This window comes from Rutidosis leptorrhynchoides, unplaced genomic scaffold, assembly GCF_046630445.1.
Source record: "Rutidosis leptorrhynchoides isolate AG116_Rl617_1_P2 unplaced genomic scaffold, CSIRO_AGI_Rlap_v1 contig377, whole genome shotgun sequence".
In the NCBI taxonomy this organism is placed as follows: domain Eukaryota; kingdom Viridiplantae; phylum Streptophyta; class Magnoliopsida; order Asterales; family Asteraceae; genus Rutidosis; species Rutidosis leptorrhynchoides.
The window spans coordinates 1-19,880 of record NW_027266615.1 but is presented as its reverse complement, the minus strand read 5'-3'; the positions used below and the strand labels follow the sequence as shown (position 1 = coordinate 19,880).

The following is a 19,880-nucleotide window of genomic DNA, read 5'->3' as shown; positions in this document are numbered from 1 at the left end:
TAGCAAGAATCTTTTCTTTCATATCTTTATTTTTTTTTCTGTGTTAAGAGGAAGATAGGAATGTGATACATTGCATCAGTTCTGACTAGGGCAGGCCTTTTTGCTAATTATAGAACTTCAGTTTACGAAGCATTCATGTGAAACTCCTGCTTTTTACACGACCTGTCTTTGTAAAGAGGAATCGTACTAACTAAATTATTGTGTAGTCGATCGAATTTGGCGATTCAGATTTTATTTATCGATCGGTCTACCTCATCGACTTGAAAACAATTGATTTTGATTTCTGTCGAGTCACTCACAAATGTAAATTAATTGTCTTTCAGACATCTGAAATCGCTCTTAATACTAAAGATTCAACTGGAAAATCTCCTTAGAAGAACTGATGAAAGATTGCACATCCAGAGCTTGAGTAGTCGGGCCTTATGCCGACTCAGCAATACTTACAACAGCTTTTCCCTCCAATTTGCTATAGTGGCCTCAACGGTGTTTGGTCTTGTATAACTTTGGGCCTCGTGGGCCTCTGCTATTGTGCTAGGACAAAACGAACCGTTTTCAAACTTTACCAAATTTGAACCTTAATGGTAACATTAATTTGAAGCTTCAACAAAACTGTGATTTAGAAACAAGAGAAACTTGACTATGATGCTACCGTATTTGAAGTTTGTTAAAAAAAATTTCCTGGGTATTATCGGGTTAATATTATTCAATCTGATTTTGCACCTGGTTTTCCAGATATTTATCTAGCAGAAGCTTCTGCTATTTCTCTCGGACTTTACTTGGCAGCCTTGATGGGAGCAACGGGCATCATCGTTGAATCCGATGCACTCATAATAATCCAAGCTTTGAACTTCTCAACCATGTGCTTTTTGTCTTGCAAGGAATTGATTCTTAAGATTAAAACTCTATGTAGTAATTTCAATTCTTGTAAATTTCATCACAATCGCCTTGCACATTCGATCGCAAACTTAAAATTGAATTTGAGGGATTGATTGACATCTTCATTATATCATGTTGCTGAACATGGCTGATTAATGGAAATCAGTACTTAACTTCAATTATAAAAAAAAAAAAAATTAAGACTAGTCAAGAAAAGAAAAATCATTTTATGAATCCTTTTTTTCACAAAATCGGTACTATTACATATTGAGTCATGTGTTTGTAATAAAAAAAAAAAGAACAAGTGAGATTTTATTTAGAAATAGTAAACGAATTTTGCATCCTAATTAAGGGACAGCTAAGTTATTTATGATGTGAAGGGAGCAAACACAGCTACCGAGTTATGTCCACCAAATCCAAACGAATTTGAGATTGCTGCAAAAAATAAAATCACAATATATAAACAAATTGATTGATAAACAAATATACTAGTATCATTCAGCACTTTAAACACGCAAGATAACTAAGAATCCATTTTTCCTTTTTCATGGATAAGATACTTCCTAGAATCGTGATACTTACCAACATTAACTTGATGTTGCTTCTTCACATTTGGGACTGTATCAATTGTGACCTCTGGCTCCAGGTTCTACAAGCAAAGTTATTTTCGACATATCAGTAAATAAAGCGTCAACTCTAATTAAATTTAATATTACCTCTATCTCAAAATAGTTATTGATTTTCTATACAATATATGGACGTAACTATTGAAAACTTATTTGGGACGGAAATAGTAAATTGATATATAGGAGATATCGGAAGAGTATTACTTACATACTGATTTATTGTTGGGTGTAGCCAACCGGTATTTATAGCTTTAATGGTTGCAATGGCTTCAAGTCCTCCAGATGCTCCAAGTGCATGCCCAATAATTGACTACAACAAACAAATGAAATAATTCATTTATTAATTAATACTAGTATATATAATCTCAATTGCAATACTTCATATATATATAATCTCTGATTAAATAATTAGTTACCTTAGTTCCGTTCATCTTAATCTCATCCGTATTTGTAAACACCCTCTTACAGGCTCTAACCTCAGCCAAATCTCCCGCCGGTGTAGAAGTACCATGAGCATTGATGTAATTGACCTCCTCAGGTGACACGTGTGCATTTTCCAATGCCTTTGCGATACAGGCACCAACCACAGAACCGTCCGAACGAGGCTCCGTCATGTGATGAGCATCACAATTAGTAGCACCACCCAAGTACTCTGCATAGATTTTACTTCCCCTCGCTAAAGCATGATCCAACCTCTCCATGACAAGCACGCCGGAGCCTTCCCCCATTACGAAACCATCGCGGTCTCTGTCCCAAGGCCTTGAAGCTTTCATAGGTTCGTCGTTCCTCGAAGACAGAGCCCTACAGGCTATGAACCCGCCGATTCCAATGGGGACGATGCTAGCCTCTGCGCCGCCGGCGACGATGACATCAGCATCACCTTTTTTGATGTGGTTGGCGGCTGCTTCGAAGCAGTAGTTAGAAGTGGCGCAGGCAGTTCCGATGGAGTAGCAAGGTCCTCTTAAGCCTAGGTCTATGGCTAACAGTGCTGAGCCCATGTTGCTTATTGTGTACGGAATGAAAAATGGAGTAATCTTCTTATACCCTCCCTTTACAAAGAGAGCTTCATTTGCACTCTGCATTGTCGTTAATCCTCCAATTCCCGATCCTACAATTGCTCCAATTCTGCTCATGTCCATCTAAAGAAATGAAATACACATACAATTAAACATCTATAAATTAATAATGTCGTGACTACTATATAATTTATTAATTAATTTAAGTTATTAATTTATCGGTTATCTTTAACCGAGGTCTGTGTGTTTTAATTTATGAATATAATTCCTTTAAATAGACGGACCTAGTACGTAATATATATAACTTACAGTTTGTAAGATTTGAGGATTGAGGTTAGCATCTTCAAAGGCTTTCTTTCCGGCAACTAGGCAATATCTTATGTAATCGTCAAGTCTACGATCATTCTTTTTATCGATGTAGCCATCTGAAGAGAATCCATGGATTTGTGCTGCAAACTTGGTGGAGAAGGTGGATACATCGAACTTATCGATATAATTGACACCACTCTCTCCTTCTAGAAGCTTATCATAGAATTTCTCAATGTCATTGCCAAAAACTGATACAACTCCCATTCCTGTTATCACAATTCTTTTCTTTGGATCTTTCTCTCGTTTCGGAGCTGATTGGGCTGCCATTGCTCTCACCACTATTTTCTTTCCCCTTAGACCTGCAATGCATGCAATTATACAATAAATAATAATTAAACAAATTCAAGTAAAATTCAGTTGATAATTCCGATTTCCTCTTCTTAATTAGTTCCGATGATCAATTCACAAAATTAACGGCCGCTTCAAGCCTTTGCACGCTGGTGAATATTGTGCCGATTGCCCGATTCTCATGTTGTCGATGCTCTGTTTGATAAGATTCTGGTACCCTGATTGGGATCACTCCTCGTTAGTCTGTGATCTTGTCTGACTAGAGAATATTTTGTGGTACCCTAAGGCTTTTTGAGTAAATTAATTTATAAAATGTGAGGGGGGACAAATATGTAGTTTGGACCAAAAGTTTCAAGGAACAAATGAGTACATCACTTTGTGATATGAATTCCGAGACAGAGCTTAACTGATACTTTGTCAATGTCCATGTTAATTTATATATAATTCATTTTACTACACTAAAAGTTTTTACTACTATGTACTCCCTACGATTACATAGGAAACGTGACGGTTAATTAGAGACGGATGACGGATGTAGTACTAGTATTTTCTTTATCTTCTTTAACTTAAAAATAGTTTCTCTTTTATTATAGGAAAAAATAAACATTTTTTTCACCTGTACGTATTCATAGAGCTGTTTATAAAATGCAAGTATAACTCCAAGCAGATACCAACAAATGCTCCAGCTCAAGAGCAGCAACCAAGCCCTATTATAACATTTAATTATTGCTTGGTGTCTAATCGGGAATAGCTAAGCGTAAATCCTATGACTCTATGAACTTTGTTATATACTCCGTACATCGGCGATCAATTACGCGTCGCACAGGGCCGGACGCAGAACTAAAAGTCGGATACTGATAAATAATGATAAATATTCATACGTTAGGATGATCGCATTAAAGAATTAATCTTATAAAAGGTATAAATAAATTAAGGAACAGAGCATGGTGAACTACATACTGCATTATATATTACTAATTGGTGAGAAAAAATATATCATCTAATTCTTCAAGGCAAAACTAAAAACAGCATAATTAACACATAAACACTGAAAATAAGATTTAATTTAAAAGTTAAGATCAGAGGGAAATAGCAGAAGCTTACCTTTTGTAGATGAGAAGTAGATGTTTGTGTTCCTCAATATTGTTGGCTTATTCTGAAGAGCTGTGTTGAGAGATCTAAGACCATCGAATTGTGGCAGAGAAACATGACTTGCCATCTCTATGATCTCTCTCTCTCTCTAAACTGAGAATAATAGCGTAGTTAACTCTCGAATGGTCTTGTAGTTATAGATTGTGGCTTCCTAGTTTTTATCACTGGATCGGGAATTGGATTTTTATAATTGATTTGCTAGCTGGACTCGTGCAAAGCAACGCTATTATTATAATTTTTTTTAAAGTCAAAGCTATTAGTTTCTGTATACATGTGCATTGATAAAATCATAGAGTATTTTCTTTTATTAAATTACATAATGTTTGGTTTTCAAATAGTATTTTGCAATAATTGTCAAGAACATGGTACTATATATGGCATTAAAATAAAGAGGTAATCACCCTTGCCCTCCTCAACTATGACACTTTCCGTAGCTCCTCCAACTACAATTTATCCCATCCAGCTCTTTCATTTTTAATTATGTGACCTCTCAAGCTCTCCTCTTGTTAGAAAACCGGATGTGTTAACCGCCCGTCATCTCGCTGATAGAAAGTGTACTAATCTGACCAGAGGCTGGTGTAATTCATCAAAACAAACCGTTTGAAATCAAATCAAACCCCCATTTTGCATTTCGGGCAAAATTAAATCAAGTTACTGCAAACAAAATATGAAAAAAATAAAATGAAAAACGATGAGAGTGTTTGTCTTAGGCATTGGCATTTTTTTTTTTTGATACATTCCTATTACAGACTACCAATCCAAAGTCCGTTTCCAATAGCTAACTATTGGCCCACGCCTTGGTTGGCTTCCATGCTTCACGATTATTACATTTACATATAACTCGTCCTTACTCCATTGCTTCTGCTTCTCCATGTAATGTTCACACAATTTTTTTCCCCTCACTTAATCCTCCCATGCAGTGGAGTAAATTCTGATAATTGCCAATCGAGAAAGCCTTTTTTTCCTTTCCAAGTGTTCAAAATAGTGAGATATTAGATAAAATATATCAACCTAAAGTCAAAGCCAAGGGTCAATGGTGAAAGACGCGTGACTATGTATAAGAGCATTATCACCTCATTTACTCTTCATTGCTCCTTCTTCTATAACCCCATCTTTAATACATAGAATTACTTAGGGTCAAGCTAATCCATCTCCTACATAAGCACAAGAAGAGACACAAGAGATAGACAAGAACATAAAAGATAATTGCACTAAAAAAAAGTTCTCATGCTCTCAAGCAATGACCACAAAGGAGTAGAAAGAAGGCTCTCCGATACTCCAAATAGCCAAAAGACCCTGGCGATCACATCCCGAAAAAAAAAAAACTACGGATGACTTGATTCCCTATAGATGGGATTCGTACGCAGCTCCACTAATATAAGTCAGGTTCAATCCATATTCTGATCACCTGCCTTAATTTCACCGACACACAATTGCTCAATCGATCGAAGGAGAGCATGTAACTTTCTGATGACATCAAATGGCCACCGAATTGGGAGAGAAATAATTATTTCGCTCCTAAAATTTGCTTGGAAGGTTTTTATATTCTTCAATATACATCTTTCATATTTCTAGTATAGAATTTCCCTATGATTCAAGAAAAAATAGATATTGAAAGCTCATGAGTCATGAACAAATTATAAAATTTTACTTAGAGAATTACTACACTTTGCGAGAGAAAACATTTACAGAGGAAATGAAAATCCTTTATCCTGCCATGCATTGTTACGACCATAGCATGAAAAGTAGAGCTATTAGTACTTGCAGGGTAGAGCTACGGATTGTTTTATACAATAACCATTTATGAGGAAACATACTTGCAAAGCCAATTAGCCAATTTTTAATCCAAGACCATCATTAGAAAAGTAGATTTACGGAAACATAAATTGTAAATCCCAACCTTGTATTCTAGATTTTCGCTGGAGAGATTAATTTTTATGATTTGTTCTTGGCATTTTAGAGCGCAAAATCAAGTAACACATTGCAAAAAAAGAAAAACCTACAGCTTGACAAGTTTCAAACTATTGACTACGATTAATGGTTTTGTAGACGTGATAATTAATTCAGGAGTAAAAGGGACAATCTACATACACGGGTGATCAAAGTAAAAAACACATGACTAAAGTATTTATTAATCAAATTACAAATAGAAGAAAAAAATAGTCAGCATCATGGTCCCTTCTACGCCAAGACTAGGAGCGAGTAAGCCGTTGTGGTTAATAATATTTAAGTTTCAAAGGAGGGAGTCTATTGAACATTGCTAGTCAATAAACGGTGAGCTTAATTTGAGATTTCTTAACAGGTCGTTGAGAAGCAAAAAGTGCCGACCACCTTGATCCATATGCATTTAAATGTGCTCGGAGCGTATATGGAAAGAATATCAAAAAAATTCAGTGAGTGGTTAGGCAAGAATCATCAAATTTCTATGACTGCTTTGATCCCTCCTTCATAGTCTTAAACCATCGAGTCAAAGTTGCCGGGGCAAACCACTTCAGCCGAGCGCCGTCGCAACTTGACACCCTACTTGGAAAAATGTGTTGTGAGGATTTTGAGCCAAGAAAATAAATTTCTTATTGGGTATTGTAGGCATAAAATTTTTGACAACCAATGAGATTATGACACATCATAATGAGTCGATAATTAACCTTAGGGTGAAGAATGAAAATTATAGCGCTAATTCCTAGGTTTCTGACTCCGCAAGAATCAAGTCAATCGGAGATTCGGAGCTCAAGATATTTCCATTATACAAAAAAGGTCAAATGTGGAAAGAATGATGAAAATGGACGAAATTTATAAAGTAAGGACTAAAATGGACTTCATCCAAACATTAAGGACCAAATCGAAACTAAGGGGGAAACATGAAAGATTGTATCTACGTGAATGATTTGGTGCAAAAGAAAAGTATAAAATCCAATATAAGAATCACAAAATTATGTTATCGGGAAAAAAATATTTAAGGTTAATTATGTTATGCAATCTTTATGGTTGAAACAAATGAAGACGAAAAAATGGAGTGAATATTCGATATACTAGCTTCAGAGATAGGGAAACAAGCTGCCTGGCTTCGGAGTTAGGAAAACGTCAAATACTTTCCAAAACAAGAGAGAATGTTGATATAATGTTGACACCACATAATCAACTTCAAAAGGAAAATAAATTCAGGCCATTTATTACTCCAAGCCTCCTAACACTATAAATAGAGGCATCTCCTCCATAATTAACATACAGAAATATTTTGAAGAAGCTCTGGGCAAGAAGACATCGTCACATTGTCAGAATCCCGTCGCATCGCATAACACATAAAGGCACAAGAGATCAAACTACTGCCTCACACAAAGCACAAAGGCACAAGCGAAGAAACTTCCACCACGACAAAGAAGACGAAGATTAGCTAGCGTTGATCAAAGGGTTAAAATAGTTGTAGTATCCTCTCCTTTTATTAAATTTAAATTTTAATTCATTGAATTGCTAATAAAATTTATTTTCAATTATTGTGTATTCCGGATATTCCGCTCTTGTTTTTATTCGTGACTACATATATATCAGTAGAAATCATTAAATATCTCCGACTGGTACAACTTGACCCTCAAAATCAGCAAGTCACATGCTCTGACCCGAGCGACGACCTCCACCCTAAGAGGGCCAACCACACTTCAAAGTGTATGAGGGCACATATAAATATAATAATAGGGCTTACCCACTCACCAAAGTGTCCGAGCACGACCAAAACTCAACATACGCAGACCACGAACATTTGTCGATCGTGTATATATACACACCAAAATTTTGAAGAATCTTTCATAGGGTTGAGGAAATCTCCCTTATGATCAAGGAAAGAAAAAACTAGGCATAATTTCAAGGTGTATAAGCCCATAAGACCTTGACATAGTTGCAAGACGTGGAAAATAATCTCTCATACGGTCGAGGAAGTCTCCCATATGATCGAGGCAAGAAAAATCTTGATGTTTGTTGCAAGGTGGCGAAGCTCGTAAGACCTTGATGTAGTTGCAAGGCATGGAAAATAATCTCTCATATGGTCGAGGAAGTCTCTCATATGCGGAAAATAATCTCATACGATCGAGGAGGTCTCTCGTGTGATCGGACAAAAAATAATCTCTCACTCAATCGATGAAATCTCTTGTGTGCTCAAGGCAAAAAATCTCTCACACAATCGAGGAAGTCTATCATATGATCGAGGCAAAAACCAATCTTTCACTGCCTCGACATTTTTCCAATAGAATTGTTATTAGGTTTTGTTGCTTTTTCGACATCAAACGCGAGAGCTACAAAGTTGCAACCCTATCGACATTATATTTCCATGAATATATGGTAGTTTATTTTCCTTGCAGGATTCACTATTGGAAATAAGGGTTCGTTTGAAACGTCGGATAAAATTTAACTGATACAGAAATAATAATAGCATGATTATGGATAGTGTTATAACAACCCATTTCTAACGTTTGGAACGATAGATAATTTTTAACGGATAAATTTATTTAATCCGTTGTTTATGTTTGGATGTACAGCTAACTTTAAAGGTAATTGATGTTTTACATAATTATCCAGAATTACCATTTACCACACAATATTGTTTGCTGGCTTGGCCATAAACAACCAGCTCAATTAAACATAAAAAAAATTTGTATTGATTTTAAATTTTGGTTCCAATTCTTCTCCCTCTACTTTTGCTCCGATGTGAAATCATGGCTCTTTAGTTTTGTTCGTTCTATTACCCAGACTCCATAGCACCTCCGCCGCCGTCCTCTGAGAAAAACAATACAAACCCTAAAATCAAATCATGAAATTGATAGTTTATTAAGCCAAAACCAGCAATTAAGCACCAGAAATAAACCACACAAACCATAAAATCCGATGAATCAAAAAAGCTCTAAATCTTTTGAAACCCTAAATTTTCAAATTCTTGCATTTCGATGGAATAAAGGCTTCAAAGAGATAAATCTTACCAAATTAAAATGGAAACGATCGAGTTTTTGTTGATTTGTGCTCGTTGACGCCGAAAATCTCGCCGGACCCGAAGTGGTCTCCTTGTGGTCGACGAGAGAGAATCGGGAGAAGGGAGAGTGGGAGTCACGAATGAAATGAAAGAGATGAAGAGAAATTTTTTTTGTTGTATTACCATGAGGGTATTTTAAGTAATCTGATGAAATGAAATGAGGGTAAAAATGACAAAGCATACAAACTCTTGAAATCGCGGTATTTGCTCATTCGACAGATAATTTTATAAGACATCCCTCTAAAGACAGATTTATTTATCAAATTGATTCCGAACCAAATTATTATAAGTATATCTATCTTTCCAAACACAATTTTTATTCCTCCATCCTTTCTGCCGCCGCCCTTAACCCCTCCTCCTACCTCCCCTCCAAGCCATAATCATCATCCTTCCTTCATAAGAAAGTTTAGATCCAGCCTCTCTCGGGCCCTGCCGTCGTTCGTTGCTTTCCGACGACGGTGGGGCCTTCACTTTTTTAATTCCTGTAATTTTCGCTGGCTACCTCCCAGATCTGCTCCTACCGGCTCTCGTCTTCAACTTCCACAGCGGCAGCGAACACCTTTTCCATCTTCTCCAACAATTCTCAGCTCTCTCTCTGACAAGCAGATGGCTACTGGCGGCAACCTTCGAATTTTGACCATCTCTTCGTTCTTTGTGCGGACCAAAGTTTGTTGGGGTTTTGATTTCTCTTTGTCGTTGGATTTATCTCCTTGTCTTGGTTTGTTTGGGCCTTTTTGGAGCGGTGGACAGCGGTGGTTGGCCGGAGCTCGAATTCTCCCAGTGATGTTCTTCGGCAACTTGAACGGACCAGGGGGCTTTAGACATCCTACTTATGGTGTCTTCGGAGTTAGGAGTTCGTCGGCTCTTTCGACTTCTCTCAGCGTTCTGAGAGGACCAGAAGGCTGTAGAGTTTCGTTTTGCGGCGACTCCCGCACGAGAAGGTTGAGTACTGACCAGATCGGGTTGACTCTGGTTGGTGAGGTGTTTTGCTTTTTATGTATTAGCTGTTTAATGTTAGTTTTTAGATTTAGATTAAGGGTGCTTAGCGAGGATTGTCTAGTGTTTTCTTCGGTTTATTCTCATGTTGGCTATGAGCTTGTTCAGTTCTCAATTCAGCTTTACTATTTTGAGCAGATGCTTTCTCAATTCCTTTGTTGGAATTCGAGTTTTTGTCGGCCGAATTATGAGATATTCCCTCAATTCTGGACGTTTTTGCTTCAAGCTAAAGTCCATCCCTAGAAAAGTCTTGAGAAGTTGTTTAGATCGAGCCGCTTAAGCAGATTTGTGCACGCATACTGCGTTGCTTTTATGACTTTCATGCCATGCTTTTCTTACTCTCGAGTAAGAAAAAGCTGTTGCTGCGGATCTTTAGATATTGGGTATTGGCTTTCGATCAAGCAACCAATCGATTTTCTTGGGATGTCTACTTTATGTTTTGGTTATTACTTGTATTGTTTCACTATCCATTAATGAAATACAAGATACCCTTTATCATAAAAAAAAAACACAATTTTTATTTTGAATCAGATAATTTTAATTTTACCATTATTTTAACCATCGATCCAAACGAAACTTAAGGTTTTGTGGAACGGGTGGCTTGTAACGCGTAAAAAAATGTTCTATAAAACAATTATAAGGAACGATTTTCTGTAGTGTTCTTTTAATCCGGGTCAAAATATTTGAAGTACGCTAAACCGTTCTTATTGGACTCGGATGGAACGGCTATAAAATCGTGACATAACAAATTCAAAAAACCGTTCTCCCAGACAGTTTACGGAACAGTTTCATTCCATTGCATATGTATTTTCATATGCATAAAATAAAATTATTTCGAAAAAACCTTAATTTTGCAATTTTCATCGTCTTTTTCCGCAAAATTCAAATAAGCTCGTCTCTCACGAATAAAAAAAATAGAAGCTCGTCTCTCACTCTCTCGCCAAAAATCGCTGACTGATAAACAAATTAGCAATGTGGGGAATCCCATTCATTCATCCCAAATCCAAATCCAAATCCAAATCGATCTCTCTTTCTCTTTGTTCTTCCCGAAGCCAAATCGTCTCTTCAAAATCTCTCTCTTTATTCGATGTTCTTTCTCGTCGATGTCGACCTCCCCTATCAGCAACAGCGGATCACTGATCTGCAGCGCCAAAAGATTTCACGACCTTTGTTTCGCACCTCTCGCTCCGTTTTTACTTTTCTCCTCGTCTTTATCAGTCCACTCAATGAAGATTTGGGTATTGAGGAATGACGCAAGACTAATTTAGGGTTTTGTTATTTCGGTTCATTTAGATTTTCATCTGCTCTACTGGTCTATTGTTTTGAATTTAATTGTATTTTCATCTGACATTCTATGGAGGTAATTTCTTCTATTTTCGTAATAATTTCTCTGGATTTCAGGAGAATCGAAGTGTTTGACATTGTGTTCATGATGCGTTGGATCTCACGTTCTTTGTCGCATAAGGTTAGTCGCCCAGTGGTTGACTATGTTCTTTTGAGATTAGGTTGGTATTTGGTTGATACTATATTGTTAATAAAATTGAAATTCATGAGGAAACTAGTGTCGCAAGCCAAACGCATGGAAAAAAGAACAAAAAAATTCCATGCTTTTGTGAAAAAAAGATGTGTCTATAATCAAAATTTCCAATTTGGCAAGGTCTAAAGAAAATTAGAATAGTGTGGTTTATGAAAGATACTACATGTGAAGATTAGATAGCTATGGGTTTAATTTGTGTTGTGAAAGTGTTTGCGAAAATACTGATCACAAAAGTTTTCATGTGAACTGGATTGTGTATAATGGTTTGTTGCAACAGCTCAAAGGATAAGTGAGAAGTGTCCGAGGGCTGCTTGTTTCCTGAGAAAATTTAGTTCTTCTTAGGTAACTTTTTGTGCCTGGTGTTTGTTTAAGCCCTCAGTACTGCCCATCAATTTTTAATTGCTGAACACAATGGAAATTAAGTTTGTAAGCTTCCAGCTTGTGTGCTGTCTAACATTACAGTTTAGATGTTAATCAGTTCTCTTAGTCTGTGGTTTTCACTTTGATTATGAAATATGTTTAGTGTTAAGGATTTGACAATGATTTGGTATAAAAACTATGCTTTGCGGTTCTCTCACATTGATAGTTTTTGTATTATCAGCTGAGGTTCCTGATTTCGAACGTGATCATCTACATGATAAAGCAGAATATATCGAAAAGGATGCTGCTTTACGACAGGCTCTCACACAACTTTATGGAGATTTTACACATGAGTCTATGTTATCTTTTCAACTGTTTTTCCTCAGAAGACATGCTCCTGTCATACCTACTGGATTAAAGCTTGATGAAGCCTTTGGAATTGGAGGATTAGCCAAGGTTACTACTGAAATCAAAGCTTGATGAAGTCCTTGGAATTGGAGGATTACCCAAGGTTACTACTGAAATTAATGGATTTTTTTTTTTTTTTTAGTTTGTCTGTAGTTTGGGTTGATCAGACCATGTTTCATTTATTATTCATGTTCTTATGGCTTGCATTTTGAGCTTATACTGTGTAAACTGATCTTCGGGTAATCTTGGTCTCATTTTTGTTGGGTTATATGCGCTGCTATTTTACCTGTTGTTTAAAAGCAACAGCAGCTTCTTGTAACTCTGCTCTTGGGTAATGCATGTGTTAAATATAGAGGTAACTAATTTTGTCTCAAGCGTTTGCTCTAAGAATGCCTATTTGTTGATAATAATTTGACTAGTTTTGGTTGAACCTGAGTGGATTTGATTGTCTTTGCTCATGCAGCCATTTTATAGGTTCGGGATGCTGTACTCGGGCATCCTGATGCCTTGTCCAGGCGTGCATTATATGAAAAATTTCTTAAATATCCATGGACAAGAGGTACCATCCTCGTTTTGTTCAGTTTACTACCATACTAACATTTATAGTATATCATGGCGTCCTTCCTGTATGCATTGCTGTATTGAATATACTTGTGGGAATGAGTTTTCTACATAGAAAACTCTCCAAAGAAGGGGAGGATGATGGCGGAGCATCCCGGATGATTTTTACAGCATGTCAATGTTCAGTCAATGCCATAATTCTTGATCCAAAGCTCAAGACAAGTCGTGACATTGTCTGGGTTTTCATGATCGCTTGGATAACGAGAGCAGGGACGTCTATAAAGAAGCACGAAAGTTGTGGGACCAATTCGTCACGCGCAGAATGCTTGATTCACTTGGAAAGGACGTCAGCCATCAGTTATGGAATTCAAGGATCAAACTGTAAACTTGCCTAAACTTGAGGCCGTTTTGCAGTTTCCATTTATTTACAGTTTAGCACTTATATTTCTATGTTTCTATTGCGCTATGCTTTAGTCCCTAAATTATATTCGTGTACTATTTTTTTTTTATGTTAATATTCGTGTGCTAAAGAGGGTTTGTCCTCTATATTTCTTTTGTAATAGACATTATTGATGAATTGAAATAATGTCTCCCATGTGAGCTTTTAATATTTTAATGTGTTTGTTGTTGTTTTTTTTTTAGGGTTTTATGTCCACAAATTAAGATTTATGAGTATTTTCTACAATTTTTGGATTTATGAATTTTTCTAAAAATTCATGTATTTTCTCCTCATTAACCATTGGACAATAGCTTCAACTCTCATTCCGATCTCTACTATTGCTCAATTTAATTTAAAGTTTAATTACATTTGATTAAATCTTAGATTATATAAAATACACACATATTCCCTAAAGCTTTCTCCTTTCATGCCACCAACACTTCTCTTCGTACAGTCTCACTCAAAACTTCATAATAAATCCGTTTCTCAATCAAAAATCCTCAAATCACTTGCATTCGATTTTTAACATCCTCATCTACATTTCATCTCTTTTAACCTTCCTCCAATTCTGCATCGGTTGGGAGCTATGAAGCTCTAAAGTTACGAATTTTCTCTGTTTTAAACCAAAATCCGACCATGTTAACAAAATCTGATTGGTTTCCGTCATCGGCGTCTCCGGGGCGCCGTCAAGCTAATGGAACAACCGAGTTCGGAACAGTTTTAAAATCCGATTGGTTTTCGTCATCGGCGTCTCCGGGGCGCCGTCAAGCTAATGGAACAACCGAATTCGAAACAGTTTTAAAATCGTTCTAAAAGGCCAAAAAACGGTTCCATCAGCCTTATAGAACGGGTTTTAAGCCTTCTGAAACTTTATTAGTCTGTTTCTATAGGCCATATTTCCAGCAGTGATTCTACCGTAAAAGCCCATTAAGATTACTAATAGCTTAGGATGAGGGCTTACAAAATTAGAATTGGTGATAGTGTTAGGAACCGAGACAAGATCAATAGATAATATTCGTTTTAAAATTTCTTCCTTAGTAACAGAATTGTTACTGGAGTATTTTCTCTGTGTTATAGGAAATTAGGAATGTGATACGTTGCATCAGATCTGACTAGGGCCAGCCAGACTTTGTAGCCTTAGAAACAAGAGAAACTTGATTATGACGATACTGTATTTGAAGTTTGTTCATTTTTTTGTTCTGGCAATTATAGAATTATTATTCTTCTTAAACTTTGTCGGAGACAAAAAAGATATATGAAGATAATCACATTTTCACAAATTCTGTACTACTACGTAGATAGGGTCCTGTACTGTGTTTGTAAGGAAGAAGAATAACAAATCAGATTTTATTTAAAAATAGTAAACAAATTATCCATCCAAATTAAGGGACATATAGATCATATATCTATGATGTGAAGGGAGCAAACACCGCCACTGAGTTATGTCCACCAAAGCCAAAAAAAATTGAGATTGCTGCAAGAAAATAATTCACAATAAGCAAATTAATTAGTAAATAAATCAACTTAAAATTCTTTTTTCCAATCAAAAAGATTTTTCCTAGAAACCTGAGACATACCAACATTAACTTGATGTTGCTTCTTCACATTTGGGACGGTATCAATTGTTACCTCTGGCTCCAGGTTCTACGAGTAAAGTTATTTTCGACATGTCAGTAATCAAAAAATCAACTCTAATGAAGTTTGAAATTACTTCCAACCTAAAATAGTTGTCAATTATTATATATAGATGGACATGTAAAAGTGACAAATATTTGGAAAGGTGGTAGGTAGTAAATTGATATATAGGAGATATTGGAAGAGAGTATATATTACTTACATATTGATTTATGGTTGGGTGTAGCCAACCAGTATTTATTGCTTTAATGGTTGTTATGGCTTCAAGTCCTCCAGATGCTCCAAGTGAATGCCCAATCATTGACTACGCAAATAAATGGAAGAATCCACAATTAGTTAATAATATAAATATTCTCACTGTCCATAATTCATTAATCTTTAATTAATTAATTACCTAAGTTCCGGTCATTAATTAGCTTGTCTGATTTCCGAGAATAGTTTTTTTTTTTAATTAATCATGATTACTTGTTTCGGAAACCTCATTTCCGAAACAAGTTTTTTGTATTTACATCTTAAGGTTTGCATGTATAAAAGTGGCGCACCCCCTGCAGGCTATGAACCCACCGATTCCTATGGGAATGATGCTAGCCTCCGCTCCGCCTGGGATCATTACGTCAGCATCACCTCTCTTGATGTGGTTGGCGGCTGCTTCGAAGCAGTAATTGGAAGTGGCGCAGGCAGTTGCGATAGAGTAGCAAGGTCCTTTTAAGCCGAGATCCATGGCTAACAAAGCTGAGCCCGTGTTGATTATTGAGTAGGGAACGGTAAATGGACTAATCTTCTTATGCCCTCCTTCCTTTACAAAGAGAGCCTCGTTTGCATTTTGAAATGTCGTCAATCCTCCAATTCCCGTTCCTTCAAGTGTTCCAATTCTGCTCCTGTCCATCTAAAAACCGAAATAATTATTAATTACTCGTATATTACAAATATTATACTTTACTTCCTCCTCGGATCCGTATCACAAGACATGCAGTTTTTAAAAAAATTGAGGCTTAAAGTGTGTGATACGGAAGAGTAATTAATTTGTACAATATACATTACGTACAGTTTGTAGGATTTGAGGATTGAGGTTAGCATCTTCAAAGGCTTTCTTTCCAGCAACTAGGCAATATCTTATGTAATCGTCAAGTCGACGATCGCTCTCTTTATCAATGTAGCCATCGGGAGAGAAATTACGGATTCCTGTTATAACAACTCTTTTCTTTGGATCTTTCTCTCATTTCGGAGCAGATTGGGCTGCCATTGCTCTCACCACTATTTTCTTTCCCCTTAGACCTGCAATGCAAGCAAATCCAATAAATAATCATTAAAAGGGTTTAACTACATTTTTCCAGTATTCAAACAATAAGATTTAATATTAAGGTTATTAACAGAGGGAATTAGCAGTAGCGAACCTTGTGTAGATGAGAATAAGTAGCTGTTTGTGTTCCTCAATATTGTTGGCTTATTCTGAAGACCGGTGTTGAGAGATCTAAGGCCGTTGAATTGTGAGAGAGAGACATGACTTGCCATCTCTCTTTCTCTAAACTGAGAATGATTGTAACAGTAATACGTTAACAATATTCAAATCTTGTAGTTATATATAGACTGTGACTTCCTAGTTTTTATCACCCGATCGAGATTAATTAACTTCTTATAATTGCTCTGCTAGCTGGTCTCGTGTAAAGCAAATGCTTTTTTTTAGAGTCAATGCTATTAGTTTTTGTATACACTTGCATTTATATTATATAGTATTTGGGTGCTAGTCTGACTAGAGGCTGGTGTAATTCATCAAAAAGAACCGTGAGAAATCAAATCAAACCGCCGTTTAGGGCCGAAATTAAATCAAGAAATTGCCAAAATAAGGTACTCCCTCTATATCATGATAGACGATGTTTTGCATTTTCAAATTCATTCATATATATATATATATGTATTTAGTCAATAATTTTCATTAGATACATATCCATTCGAATGAATATAAAAATACAAAAACATTATCTATTATGATACAGAGGTAGTAATAATCCCCAGTGTCTGTGCTTCAGGATAACATCTCTCTCGCCCTTTGCTCCTGCTTCTCCATGTTCCCACAATAAAACTCTTTCTTTTCACTTAATCCTACTATATATGCAGTGAAGTAATTAATTCTTGTAATTATCTGTAACTAATCGAGAAACCTGTCTTTCCTTTCTAGGTTTTCAAAAGTGTTTTGAGTGCTACCAAAATGGAAGAGAATAATAATTTTGTTTTGAAATCCGGAGAAACTGTTTAGTTTGATGAATTAAAGCTTAATTTTGAAGAATAAACTTCAATCATCAGTACTGTGTAGGAAGTGAGAAAATGGAACAACAAAAGCGCCTGAAGCTTAGACGAGAAGAAAGAAGCCTTGCAGGAGAAGTTTATTTCAGTTATATTTTTCATTGAAGTTTTGTACAGACTTAATTAGCTTATCTATTGGTAAGCCCATTTCATTTGTGTGTGAGCTAGCAGAGTGTGCTATATATGCCACATATAAAAGGAAACTTCTCCCAGATTAAAGGTTTAAGACAAGACACTTAAATACAACAAAATATATTGCGGCTGTACACTTATTCTTGGAGAAAATTCTAGGTTCCCATCACATAAGTATTTAGGAATGCAAGTAATATTTTGACATGTGTAAAGTTTGATAACTCATCTTTACATGTAACTTAAATATAATTTGGCAAAATAAATTTTAATTCCCGATCTCTCTCTCCATCTTTTCCCTTAATTTCCGATATCACATCTTCTAATTCTTCTTCTTCCTCTCCCAATCTCTTAGATATAACTATAAACAGTTTTTTTTTAATGGAATAAACAGTTCTTTCTCAAAGATTTGAAAATCCATAAAATTTCTTTTTTGGGCTTCATCGTCGTCCATCATCAGTCAATTTTAATATTATTTTAGGCAATGGTTTTTTTGGTTTTCCCTTAAGCTCTTCGGAATCTATCTGGCGAGTTATTCCTTTGAACATGTACTGTAACTAAACTTGAGAGAATTAAGCATGCCAAAATGTGTTAATGATTGTGCTCTAGATCGTTATGAACCTAGCTTAATGTTAGTTACATTTTAGTTTTATAAATTATGTTTATTATTACTGTAATTATTATATTGTTAATTTGTATGTTATACAAAATGTATCTCTAATTGTTCATCTATAATACGATAATGGATGATGTAATATTAGTACGATTTTGATCAATAATTATGGAATAACTATGTATATAATACAAATCAAATTAGTATCTAATTATTAGAGAACAATATACTTTACTTACCATTTACGAGATCATTGTATGTTAACATCATTAGTGATTCTCGTGATAGTTGTGATTGTCATACCTTATACACGTGTGTGTCATATATAGTTACTACATACTGATCATTATGTCTTGACATGATCAAAACTTGTACATCTTTAATCGGATGACTATAAAAGTTATGGTCGTACACTATGAGATTTAAGAGGAGTAGTGATTACACAATCGGGACCTGTTACTCTCGATAGATAGATATTAGGCCGTTTGATTAAGTAAAACTAAGAAAATGTATAATCATATTGGAATGAACATATATAAAGTGTTATTAGCACTGTTGTTCGTTTTAACAGTTTACTTAGGGAATTGAAAGAATAATATTAGGACAGTATATAGTTGAGGTTGATGCATGCTATGTTCAAATAAGATATAGCCTGTAATGAAAGGATTAACCTATTAATAGGTTAATTGAGAAATTTATTCTACATTATTTGGATAATTATATCTTGTTAAAGAAAAATTATAATTTGTTGGGATGAGTATAGTATTATGCCCACGATCAAATAATAATAGTCTATGAGGTCCACAATAGATTATCGCGAATAGGCTAGGGTTAACGTGCAATGTATAATTCATGTCATTGCTTTAGTATAAAAGGAAGTGATAAGACTGTATTAGGGTTATCATAAACACAGTTTGACCAAAACCCTAGTAGCCATAGCACTAGCATTATGCCTCCTATTCGCATCGTAGTTCGTTTTTTTAATAACAGAGAGCTCGAAAGAACCACAAGAACAACAGATAAAAAAACAACAAGAGAAGAAAGACTAAAATCTTGAAAAAACTTCAAAATCGGCTACTTCGAGGAGTCACAAATTTTTGGCATCTTTGAGAATTTTGTAGTCATGGCAATTGCTTCCGAATATGTGACCTTTTCTTTTTTCAAATTCAAACGATTTTTAGCCCAAAATCAATAATAGTCTTTGCTTCATCTTCAATGTTAGGAATTTGAGGTTTGGGGGGAGAGTGTCGGAGATGATTTTTGCGCCTCTTAATATCCGAGTCCACAAAAGATGAACTCGAGTCGACAGGGAGAGGAGACAAAGGCAAGGGTTCGGCTATCGTGTGTTCCGTTATATGCCTGGTGTCAAGACTTCTTTATTAAGGTCGTTAGCCACTGTGGTGTATTCGTTTGTGAGTGTCGAGACCGAGAGGAGAAGCCTCTCAGTCTCGGTTGGATGTTGCAAAAGTTCTAATAAATGTTTCTCATAGTTCGATTGTCGAGTGGCGCTTGTTCATACTTGCAAGGAGAATAAATCGCCGCATGAAAAAAAAAGCTTCG

At 35.8% G+C, this 19,880-nt stretch overlaps 1 protein-coding gene and 1 pseudogene across 1 annotated transcript; both read right to left on the bottom strand.

Moving 5' to 3' along the window:
- Window positions 1–1,243: 1,243 nt before the first annotated feature.
- On the bottom strand, window positions 1,244–4,394 carry LOC139883270 (3-oxoacyl-[acyl-carrier-protein] synthase I, chloroplastic-like). The gene is made up of 6 exons (XM_071867474.1): window positions 4,280–4,394; window positions 2,828–3,186; window positions 1,919–2,641; window positions 1,711–1,812; window positions 1,459–1,525; window positions 1,244–1,311 (listed from the first exon to the last, which is right to left on the bottom strand). Exons 1-6 carry the CDS (start codon window positions 4,392–4,394, stop codon window positions 1,244–1,246), a joined length of 1,434 nt encoding a protein of 477 aa, XP_071723575.1.
- An 11,388-nt stretch (window positions 4,395–15,782) lies between these two features.
- LOC139883267 (3-oxoacyl-[acyl-carrier-protein] synthase I, chloroplastic-like) lies at window positions 15,783–16,789 on the bottom strand (annotated as a pseudogene).
- Between the last annotated feature and the right edge of the window lie 3,091 nt (window positions 16,790–19,880).

Coding starts and splice junctions, on each gene's coding strand:
- LOC139883270 (XM_071867474.1), bottom strand. CDS start 4,394: ATGGCAAGTCATGTTTCTCTGCCACAATTCGATGGTCTTAGATCTCTC. Junction 3,187..4,279: donor CTACTTCTCATCTACAAAAG/GTAAGCTTCTGC, acceptor CATGCATTGCAG/GTCTAAGGGGAAAGAAAATA. Junction 1,526..1,710: donor ACCCAACAATAAATCAGTAT/GTAAGTAATACT, acceptor CTTTGCTTGTAG/AACCTGGAGCCAGAGGTCAC.